The sequence below is a fragment of the Emys orbicularis genome, chromosome 17, assembly GCF_028017835.1.
Source record: "Emys orbicularis isolate rEmyOrb1 chromosome 17, rEmyOrb1.hap1, whole genome shotgun sequence".
NCBI classification, from domain to species: Eukaryota; Metazoa; Chordata; order Testudines; family Emydidae; genus Emys; species Emys orbicularis.
Window position 1 is genome coordinate 22,514,589 of NC_088699.1, and position 11,349 is coordinate 22,525,937.

Sequence of the window (11,349 nt, forward strand, 5' to 3'; positions counted from 1 at the left end):
TTGTGGCCTAGAACCCACTTCATCAGATGCATAGAGTGGAAAATACAGAGGCAGGTATAAATACACAGCACATGAAAAGATGGGAGTTGCCTTACCAAGTGGGGGGTCAGTGCTAACGAGACTATTCAGTTAAAGTGGAAGTGGGCTGTTCTCAACAGTAGAATACCAAGGGAGGAAAAATCACTTTTGTAGTGGTAATGAGGGTGGCCCATTTCAAGCAATTGACAAGAAGGTGTGAGTATCAGCAGGGGGGAATTAGTTTTTGTAGTGACCCATCCACTCCCAGTCTTTATTCAGGCCTAATTTGATGGTGTCCAGTTTTCAAATTAATTCCAGTTCTGCAGTTTCTTGTTGGAGTCTGTTTTTGAAGTTTTTTGTTGAAGAATTGCCACTTTTAAGTCTGTTATTGAGTGACCAGGGAGACTGAAGTGTTCTCTGACTGGTTTTTGAATGTTATAATTCTTGACGTCTGATTTGTGTCCATTTATTCTTTTGCTTAGAGAAATGGACACAAACCAGATGTCAAGAATTATAACATTCAAAAACCACGAGTACTCCTCGTTGTTTTTACTGATACAGACTGACACGGCTACCATGCTGAAACCTGTCACATTATAAATGGTGACAGATTTCAGTGTTGTAGCCGTGTTAGTCTGTATCCGCAAAAACAACGAGGAGTACTTGTGGCACTTTAGAGACTAACAAATTTATTTGAGCATAAGCTTTCGTGGGCTAAAACACACTTCATCAGATGCATGCCGTGGAAAATACAGTAGGAAGAGATATATATACACAGAGAACATGGGTGTTGCCACTATAGAGTGATCAGTTAAGGTCGGCTATTATCAGCAGGAGAAAAATACCTTTTGTAGTGATTATCAGGATGGCCCATTTCCAACAGTTGACAAGAAGGTGAGAGTAAAAATAAGCATGTCAACTGTTGGAAATGGACCATCCTGATTATCACTACAGAAGGTTTTTTTCTCCTGCTGATAATAGCCCACCTTAATTGATCACTCTTGTTATAGTGGGTATGGCAACATCCATTTTTTCATGTTCTCTGTGTATATATATCTTCCTACTGTATTTTCCACTGCATGCATCTGATGAAGTGGGCTGTAGCCCACGAAAGCTTATGCTCAAATAAATTTGTTAGTCTCTAAGGTGCCACAAGTACTCCTCGTTCTTTTTATTATAAATGGTGTTTCCTGGAACATCAAAGGGGTGAATCACACCTGATTTAAAAAAGAGAATTATCACTCATCTAAAATCACTGAAAGCAGATAGCTCCCTACAGGAAATCCACCAGAATGAGTTGGCGGCAGAGAAATTTAGGAGAAGCTGGATGGAGGAGTGGGTGTTGAGCAATTTCTTCCCCGCAGCCAAAGGTGTAGCAATATTGTTTCACAAAAGACTCAATTTACAAATTCTAGATGTAAATAAAGATGAGGAAGGTAGATTTTTGCAGGTGAAGGCTAAGATCTCTGACTATATATCCCCTAATTAATACATATGGCCCCAATAAAGATGATCCATGGGTTTTTTTTAAAGTTTTTCAAAAAGTAATTAATATCCTACTAGAATCAATCATCACAGCAGGCGATTTTAATGAGGTGTTGGACCCTTTTTTAGACAAGTCAGCCTGGCCCCAGTGTACACAATCACATTCTGAAAACTTTATACAAGACTATATGGAAGAATCGAGGTTAAAAGACATATGGTAGTTACAGAACCCTACAATGAAGGATTTTACTTTTTTCTCCTCTCCGCATTCCGCATACTCACGAATAGATTTCTTCCCAATTTCTATTAATCTGTTGGACTCAGTACTTAATAATGAAATCAGGTCTATCATGAGCTGTGATCGGGCACCAGTGATCCTACAATTTTCCCCTCCTGAGACAAACTGGACTTGTGAGAGGTGGAGACTGAACTCCTCCCTTCTGAGTGATAAACTTTTTCAGCACTATGTCACAGAAGAAATTTGGTTTTTATTCCAAATGCATGCCACACTAGAGATATCCCATTCCACCCTATGGGAGACACTAAACACTTTTATTAGGGGCAGCAGGTAGAAAGAAGGCTAGCCAGGCTCGGCTCCTGGAATTAACCAAACCACGTAATGCTCTGGATTTCGAATGTGCAAACTACGCCCGCCCCCAAGAAAAACTTAAAACATGACTCAATCTTCAGTATGAAGGAAACAGACCGACTTCCGCACGTGCTGAATTTGCTATTTTTAGACTCCGACAAATACACTGGGAGTTGGAGGGCAGAGCAGGGGAAATTCTCACATACAGATTAAACGCGAGAGGTCAAAGGTCCTGAGTAGTATCACTCAAATCAGAACAACAGCAGGTTATTACACGCTGATAGCAAAGGATTTCAATAGGCGGCAGGTACTACCTCTCCCCCTTGGGGGAAAAACAAACATAATTACAATGAATGCCCTTCCCAGCATCCTTTTCATTCGGAATTCCCTCCCTAGCCATATTCCTCCCTTTTATCTGACCAAAATCAACACCATGTTCAGGTCCTTCTTGTGGGGTGCAGGTGATAAACCCAGAATCTCCTTACACAGATTACAGCTCCCCGACAGAACAGGGGGCTTGAGATTTCCCGGTTTCAAACTTTGCCATCAGGCACTAATTCTTAGCCAAGCAGCACAGCGGCTCATTCCCCCACGGGCTGGCTCCAGCTGGAAGCAGAATTGGTTGCTCCTTTACCCCTTCCCAACCCACTGCAGATTCCCTAAAAAGCAATTGCCAACTCTTGTGGCAGCCCGGAATACTTGGCGTCCGATGTCTACTAAATTGAAACATGACCCCCTTCTACACACCGAGGCCCTCTGTCTGCGATAACTCGAAACACTGAACAGCAGGCAACCCCATCAACAGCCAGCTCGGATTAGGAAAGGATTTTGAATTTATTGGGAGTCAATTTTTAGAAAATGACGCTTTCCTGCCTTTTACAATATTAAAAGCAAGGTTCAATCTAGAGACTAAGGAGTGGCAATATATCCAGTGTAAACATGCCATCTCCCAGCTGTTTGGCCCGACGTCTTCGGTACCCCTGACCCACAGAAACTGCTTTCATCTCTCCAACACTTATGGCAACACTGTGTACACACCGGGACAGCAAAAAAAACGACAAAGGAATGGGAAGAGAAACTAGGCCAATTACTTCCTGCTAACCAATGGAAACACATTTTAGCCAGTGTTCTGAACTGCTCCTTTGACCTCTGTGTACAATTAATCCAGCAGGAAATCACACGGAGGATGCATTGGACCCCTCTCCAACTGTTCAAAACCAGTGTTGCTAAGTCAGATAGATGTTGGTGCCATGATGCAGCTGGTGGGAATGCACCTAGACCTAAACTGCAGAGTTAATTTTTTTCTTATCAACTACAATGGTATTACAAGCGAAACATGTCATTTTAAACCCAATGGATGTTCATTGGAAGCTGAATAAATCTGAAAAACTTTGACTCAGCAGAGCACTAATAATTGCTAAAAGACCAGTACTCCAAAAATGGAAATCCAAAAAGCAACCAACAATTGGAGACTGGAGCATAGACGTCATAAGATTGGCCAACATGGAAGTGAAGGCTCCCCCCTCTTCTCTACCCATTTCCTTCCCTCTTCGTCCCCAGCCCCCTTCTCTGAATTTTGCTTCTATTCTTTATCTGATTTTAATCATTTTTCTTTAACTATTGGATTTTTATAAGCAACATGTGTTTGTAAATTGTGCAACACAAATCACTGATTTATCTGCTAACCATTCGTATTATATATAATTAAATGTTTAAAGCATAGCTCAGGTTAGGTAGCACGTGGTTAATATAGTCTGAGAAGTGTATGTGGTATGAGAAGTTGGTGTATATTTTGTGGTGTTGTTTTTTTCTATATATATTATTTTTAAAATGAATAAAAAGTTAATAGAAAAGAAACAATAATCATAGCTTTTAGGTCCTTTACTTTAGGAGGAATTGGGGAGTGTCCCTTAAATAGTGTGGGGGCTATGTAGGAATACTCACAGTGTTCTGTGTTTTTGGAGTGAGCTGGGCATGGCAGGTATGTGTCTATTCAGTGAACCTGGTTACTTGGAACCCAGCTGGGCCTATGGGTCTCTTCGTGTGATTGTCGTTGTTGTGAAAAGATCAAAAGGCCCAGTGTTGTGTTTTGAGGAGCATTTGCAAAAGATAGGATATGAAACAATCATGCTCAAGGCAGCTCCTCCCCTTCACTGGTGAAGTAACAGCAAATTATGACTCAAATCTTAGCCCTTCGCAGCCACTCAGTTTTTCCTGCAGTCAGCACAACGGCACCCTGACATCAGCTGACCACCGCACTGGAAATTCCCTCGCAATCTCCCTCCGCTTCGCCCCCCAGGCGCCTATAAAAGGACAGATTGTCCTTGGGTGCAGCATCAGAAGGAGAAGAAGTGTTCAAGAGTCCCTGGTCTGCTTCTGCTCCTGACACTCATCCTCACCCAACAGCAACATGAAGGTCTCCGTGGCTGCCCTCGCCGTTCTCCTCGTCGCTGCCTTCTGCTCGCAGGCCTCCTCTGCCCCAAGTGAGTCCAGCTTCTCTCCTCTCTTTCAGTGTTTCCCTTCAGAGAAGGAAGGAGAAATGTTGTAGCCGGGAGATGGTTCCTTCTGCCAGCTCCTAGCCAGCAGGTTCTCGCTGGTCGAGGCAGGGCAAGGAGCTCTCTTCTGGGGAGGGGAGAGCCCTGGTGGTGTCAGGGCTGCAGCCAGCAGCCCACCAAAGATCTGACAAGAACTTTCAGACCTGGCTGTGTCCAGGAAAGAGGAAAGGATGGAAGGAATTACTGGAGGAAAATCTCTCCCATTTCCCTCCTTCCTTCACCTCCTTTCCTCATCCCAACTCCCTACGGCTGGAAGTCTTCTCTTCCTGCCCTGTCCCACGTCCCCCAGGCTGCTAGAGGGGCTTTTCTATGCATACAGCTCAGCACACACTCATGTTTGTTGTCTCTGACTCTTTCAGTTGGCTCCGATCCCCCGACTGCCTGCTGCTTTACCTACGCATCCCGGAAGATCCCACGCGGCTTGGTGGTGGATTATTATGACACCAACAGCATGTGCTCCCAGACGGCCATAGTGTAAGTACAAACTACAGACCCTGAGACAGACAGAGAAATGTTTTGTGTCCCCCAGTTACTGGCCTTGGGGGTTTCTTAAGACCCACGGAATGTGGGGCGGGGGCTCTGGCAGAGACTGCACCAGAGAAAGAGAACAGAGCAGACTAAGGGTGTGCAATTTTCAAAGGCGCGAGGCTGCTGAGTCATTGAAGTCCCATTATCGGAAGTGATTGAGACACACAGGAGCTGAGTCTCATTGAAAGTCGATGGACCTCGTGCTCCGATGTGGCTAGATCACTTTTGAGAATGGGCCTTTGGCAGCTAAATCACGTAGGTGTTTTGGAAAATGTTCCCCTAATCTACGGGATCTGGGTGTAGCTGGTATTAGTGAGAGGAGAGGTTTTAAAGGGAGACATTTGGTTCTCTCCACTCACAAAGTTCCCCTTGTACTAATCCAAATGTTTTTCGTTCGGCAGATTTATCACCAAGAAGGGCCGTGAAGTCTGTGCTAACCCCAAAGAGGACTGGGTTCAGGAGTACGTGACCCATCTGGAACTGAACTGAGCAGAGCAGGGGACAGACCAGGGACCAAGACTTGCCCAGCAATGAAAGTGTTAATGTTCAAAGGGCACCCTTCCTGCTGATGCATCTAGTGTTAGTGCCACTTGCTGGCTTAGTGGAAATAACCTGACATATATACATGTATTTAAAATATTATTTCAGTCTATTTAAGAAATCTAATTTGCACTGAAACCTGAGCTAAATGGTGTACTATTTATAGATTAGTACCCGGGGGTTTGGGGGCAGGTCACATGACATGGCTCCATTCACAGCTCAAATGTGAAGATTATTTAATATATTTTATATCAAACGGAACGTTTCCTGTAATATTGAGCTACGTGATTTGATGGAATGCTGAACGTAGATGATGAAGAATAAATATTTTTATATGAATGTCCTGTGTTTGCCTGTTTGTTAATATGGATCCTTTTGGGGAACGACACCTCCTATTATTAATAATGATATCGCTTTATAAGGGTCCATGCCCCTTTCTAGGCCAAGAAAACTACAAGCAATTTACAAATATATGGCTGATATTACACAAAGTGAGGGGAAGACAGGCAGTGGGGGAGTGAGGTATGAGAAAGACAATTTACGATCATCAACTTTAGCACTTCCATACATTGGAGTAGGGGCTGGAAAATTTGGCAGGTGGGACACCCTAGTGTCAGGGAGGTGCCTTTTGCTGCCCTCACGAAAACCCATCCAAATCTGACCCAGTTCTAAGCCTTGGAAAGATCTCAGTTCACACAGGCTCAGTAACAACTAGCTAGACTTTGGCAGCTAAACTCTCAGAACATTTCATCTGTACTGAGCATGCTCCAGTTCCGGGCTGCAGGGGCAGAGCAGGGCTTTCCTTGCAACTGATCTGCAGAGCTAATGGGGGCGACTGGGGCACCGGGCACTCAAAATGAGAGCAGGGAGACTGTCTCCCCCATGCCCTCACTGACCCCACCCAGAAAGGGAGGAGGAGGAAGAGGAGGCAGCCTGACTCCAGTGTAGATGGGTGAGGAGCAGCGGGCAGGGCAGAGGAGGGATGACAGGTGCAGATGGCAGGGGGACAGGCAGAAGCTAGGAGGGGCAGGAGTAGAATGCGGGGAGGAGAGGGGCAGCAGCCAGGCAGGTGGGGGAGAGGAGCAGGGGGAACAGGGACAGACAGTGATGTGAGCAGAAGAGTCTGTCTGTGATTGTAACCAATTTCAGAGGCATATACACAATCCCCATACTCAGGGTTTCCAACTCCTGTGTTGTCATCACCAGTCTGGGCTTACGGTATTTGGTGCTTTTCTTAAAGCCCCACCTCCTGGAGTCACATGATGACAGGAGAATCTCACCTTTCATTTAAAAAAAAGTAAGTTGGCCATACTGGGTATTTTGCTTATTGCATTCAAAGACATTGGCTTTGCCACCCCAATGACTATTTAGGTGCTGCTCACACACTCCAGGATCTGAGTTAATGAGTCCTTCACCCCTACCTGGCTCTTCAGAAAGCTAATTTCCCAAAGCTGAGGAAATTTATGAACAAAATTGATTGGGAGGAATAATTTAGACTGAAAAAATGTGAATGAAAATAGGCAGTCTTTAAGGAGAATTTATTTGATGGCCAAAAAGCCATGGTTCAATAGAGAAGAAAGAGATCAACTTTGGGTAAAAGTCCATCCTGGGTCAATGGCAAAGTAAGGACAGAAATTAGAAATAAAAATTCAATATATTACACATGAAAAGGAGGAAAACAGATCACAACTGATATAAATTAGCAGTTGTGAAGGGCAGAACATTGAAAAGGAAAGCTAAAGGCATCAGGGAAAAATCCATGCCTGGTAGAGCTAAGGACAACAAGAGGAGTTTTTTATATATATTGAGTGGGGGGGAAATCTTAGCAGGCCCATTACTAAATAGAGATTGTAAAATTATTAATAATGATGCAGAAATAGCAGAAGTGTGCTACAAATGTTTCTATTCTGTATTGGAAAAAGCAGAATGATGCATTCATATCAGCTGTGGATGACAAAGCATTTTCCATTTTATTAGTCACTGAGGATGATGCTGTACAAGACATGGTTGGGATAAAGATTTTTAAATCAGCAAACCCAGATTACTTGCACCCAAGAGTCTTAAAAGAGCTGGCTGAGGAGATCTCTGGCCCACTGATGTTAATTTTTAATAAATCTTGGAATATTGAGGAAATTCCAGAAGATTGAAAGAATGCTAATGTTGTTTCAGTATTCAAAAAGGGCAAGCGGGATGACCCAGGTAACTATAGATTGGTTAGCCGGAAATCAATCCCAGGCAAAATAATGGAGAAGCAGATAGTGGATTCGACTGCTAAACAATTAATGAATATGAATATAATTAATGCGGGTCCACAGGGCTTTATAGAAAATAGGTCTTGTCAGACAAACCTAATTTCATTCTTTGAGAGGATTGGCAGTTTGGTGGATAAAGGGTAATTGCGTAGCTGTAATATACTTCGACTTTTGTAAGGCATGTGCCTTAGTACCGTCTGACGTTATGATTAAAAAATGTCCAGTATGCAATGTCAATAGAAACCATGTGAAATGCGTAAAGACTGGCAGACAGACAGATCTCAAAAGCAGTTCTCAATGGGGACTCCTCGGTGGGTGGGGTCATTTCCAGTCCGGTTCCACAGGGATCGTTTCTAGGCCTGACCCTGTTCAATATTTTTGTCAAAGTTCTGGAAATAAATCTCATCGCTAAAAAAAATGTGCAGATGACACAGAGATTGGTGCAGTGGTAAATAATGTTGAGGACAGGGCAGTCACAGAGCGCAATCGGGTTTTCCTGGTAACTCAGACCCATTCAAACAAAAGTCATTGTAACACAGTCAAATGCAAAGGAACAAGGACTGCAGACCACACCTACAGAAGGGGGGGCTGTCTCCTGGAAAGCAGCGTCAGCTAATCATTTCTTCCATCTTCGCCCACTTTCCTACAGTGTCAGAACTGAACTGTGGAATCACAGGCCATGATCTCTGCACTTCCTGCTGCCACTTCCCGAGCGGCTCATCAATATTCTCTGCTCAGCAGAATTGGTGTCATGCCCATCACCTTTCCTGGAAATTCTTCAGCCACGAAATTCCGCTGCACCTCCGTCCTACAGGGAGAGGAGAAGAGCCCGGCTCAGAGCGAGATGAGGAAGGAGTGATGGAAAGTCGGGTTCTACTTTGGTCCCTGCTCTGGTTCTGCTCCTGCCTGGCATGAACACAGAGGTCTCAGTGCTGCCGTCTTCTGCCCAGCCTCTTCTGCTGGAGACTGGGAGACTGTCTCCTCTGGGCCCTCAGTTACCCCCCTCCCCCACTAGCACCCGTAAATGGAGGAGGAGGAAAAGGAGACAGCCTGACTCCAGTGTAGATGGGTGAGGAGCAGTGGGCAGGGCAGAGGAGGGATGACAGGTGCAGATGGCAGGGGGACAGGCAGAAGCTAGGAGGGGCAGGAGTAGAATGCGGGGAGGAGAGGGGCAGCAGCCAGGCAGGTGGGGGAGAGGAGCAGGGGGAACAGGGACAGACAGTGACGTGAGCAGAAGGGTCTGTCTGTGATGGGGACCAATTTCAGATATTTCAGAGACACATACACAACCCCCCTGCTGAAAGTCTCCAACTCTTGTGTTGTTGTCACCATCTGTTCTCGTAGCATATGATGCTTTTCTTAAAGCCCCACCTCCTGGAGTCATGTGATGGCAGGAGAATCTCACGTTTCATTTAAAATCAAAGTTGGCCATGCTGGGTAGTTTTGCATATTGCATTAAAAAACATTGGCTTTGTCTCCTCAGTGACTGTGTAGCTCAGAGACTCTGGGGTCTGAATTAACGAGTCCTTCACCCCTTACTTGTGGCTTCAAAAAGGCCAATTTCCTAAAGCTGAGAAAAATTATGAGCAAAATTGATTGGGAATAAAGCTTTAACCTGAAAAACATGAATGCCAGTTAGGAGTTCTTTAAGAAGAGTTTATTACATGGTCAAAAGTCACAATTCCAAAATCAGATAAGAGAACAACTTTGGCTAGAAGCTAGTCTGGTTCAGTGGTGAACTGAAGGCAGCAATTAGACACAAAAAAGTGATATACAATGTTTTGCTAAGAAGCACTGGTGACTGCATGGGGCACAAACCTCTTTGACATTGGGCATGTACACACCCCTCAATTAACATAACTGTCGTTCATCACAACCCCTCCCCCCCACACACACACACACCCCTCAGACAAAAGGGGTTCGCTGGGTGGGTGGAGGGGCTTTTGCTGAGTATTGCTTTAGGTAAAGTGTGTGAGAGTTAGGGAAGACAGAGCAGAGGCAATAAGAAAGCCAAAGCAGCAGACTGTGATCACATGACTCTATTTGGGGTGGGGAGAGATAGCTCAGTGGTTTGAGCATTGGCCTGCTAAACCCAGGGTTGTGAGTTCAATCCTTAAGGGGGCCACTTAGGGATCTGGGGCAAAATCGGTACTTGGTCCTGCTAGTGAAGGCAGGGGACTGGACTCAATGACCTTTCAGGGTCCCTTCCAGTTCTATGAGATAGGTATATCTCTCAGGAGCCTGGGAAAAGCTAGAGTGAATTTGTGGGTCTGGTGATGGCTAAAGAGGCTTGGGGGGAAAAGCAAAGAAATTGCTCCTTTTGTTTTTGTTTCTTCGTGAATTGGCAGACGCAGAACTTTGTAAATTACTGTAATGAAACAAGACTCCAGCAAAGAAAATACCAGACTCCTGCAATTTCTGCTTCCAGCTGGAACATCCCCAGGGCCCTGAATGTTGACTGGCTGTTCGGGTCAACTAATAAATGGTAAAAGGGAGACTAGATAGCAATCCATATAAATTAGAAGTTATGAAGTGCAGAAAATTGACAAGGAATACTAAAGACATCGGGGAAAAATCCATGACTGGCAGGTACAAGAACTATAAGAAGGAGTATTTAAGTCATAGGTGCCAATTGCGTGGGCGCTCTGGGGCTGGAGCACCCATGGGGGAAAATCGTGGGTGCTGAGTACGCACTGGCAGCCCCCCCATCAGCACCTCCGCCTCCCACCCACTGGTAGGCCCTGCCGATCAGTGTTTCCCCCTCCCTCCCCACACCTCTCACCCGCCACAATCAGCTGTTTCGCTGCATGCAGGAGGCTGGGGGAAGAGAGGGGAGGAGCGAGGATGCGGCGCGCTCGGGGTAGGGGGCAGAACAGGGTGGGAAGAGGTGGGGCGGGGCTGGGGCCTTGAGGGAAGGGGTGGAGTGGGAGTGGGGCCTGGGGCAGAGCTGGGAGTCGAGCACCAATGGAAAGTCGGTGCCTGTGATTTAAGTATATTAGCAACAAAACAAATCCTAGAAATTATATAGGCCCATTACTAGATGGAGATGATAAAATTGTTAATACTGATGTAGGAAAGGCAGAATTGATCAATAAATGTTTCTCTTCTGTATTTGGAAAGAAGCAGGATGGTGTTCTTGTATTATGTGAGGATGATTAATTAACTTTAGAGTTAATTAATAACGCATGGTGTGGGCAGTCAGGCCTAGTGGTCACAGCTGGGGTCAGCGCCCGAATCAGGAACCAAACTGAAGAGCGGGGTTGGAGCGAGGCCGGCACAGGAATGATCACAGTGGCAGGTGTAAGTGGAGAGCATCCACTGGCCTAATGCTGCTGCTGGACTTAAGGGCAGGTCTGGTGACACCTCTCAGCCAGGCAGGCGG

The 11,349-nt window shown here is 45.3% G+C and overlaps 1 protein-coding gene across 2 annotated transcripts; it reads left to right on the top strand.

Moving 5' to 3' along the window:
- The first annotated feature begins 4,446 nt into the window (after positions 1–4,446).
- LOC135890803 (C-C motif chemokine 4-like) lies at positions 4,447–5,664 on the top strand. Of its 2 annotated transcripts, none has more exons than XM_065418242.1 (3): positions 4,447–4,575; positions 5,007–5,121; positions 5,577–5,664. In XM_065418242.1, exons 1-3 carry the CDS (start codon positions 4,503–4,505, stop codon positions 5,662–5,664), a joined length of 276 nt encoding a protein of 91 aa, XP_065274314.1. In that variant the 5' UTR covers positions 4,447–4,502. The 2 variants fall into 2 exon arrangements, with proteins under 2 accessions (XP_065274314.1, XP_065274313.1); XM_065418241.1 differs by having other exon boundaries at positions 4,503–4,575; positions 5,007–5,119; positions 5,590–5,664.
- The last annotated feature ends 5,685 nt before the right edge of the window (positions 5,665–11,349 follow it).

Bases quoted from the DNA above. Each gene is read 5' to 3' on its own strand.
- LOC135890803 (XM_065418242.1), top strand. From the start codon at position 4,503: ATGAAGGTCTCCGTGGCTGCCCTCGCCGTTCTCCTCGTCGCTGCCTTC. The intron at 4,576-5,006 runs GTGAGTCCAGCT...TGACTCTTTCAG, and splicing joins GCAGGCCTCCTCTGCCCCAA to TTGGCTCCGATCCCCCGACT. The intron at 5,122-5,576 runs GTAAGTACAAAC...TTCGTTCGGCAG, and splicing joins TGCTCCCAGACGGCCATAGT to ATTTATCACCAAGAAGGGCC.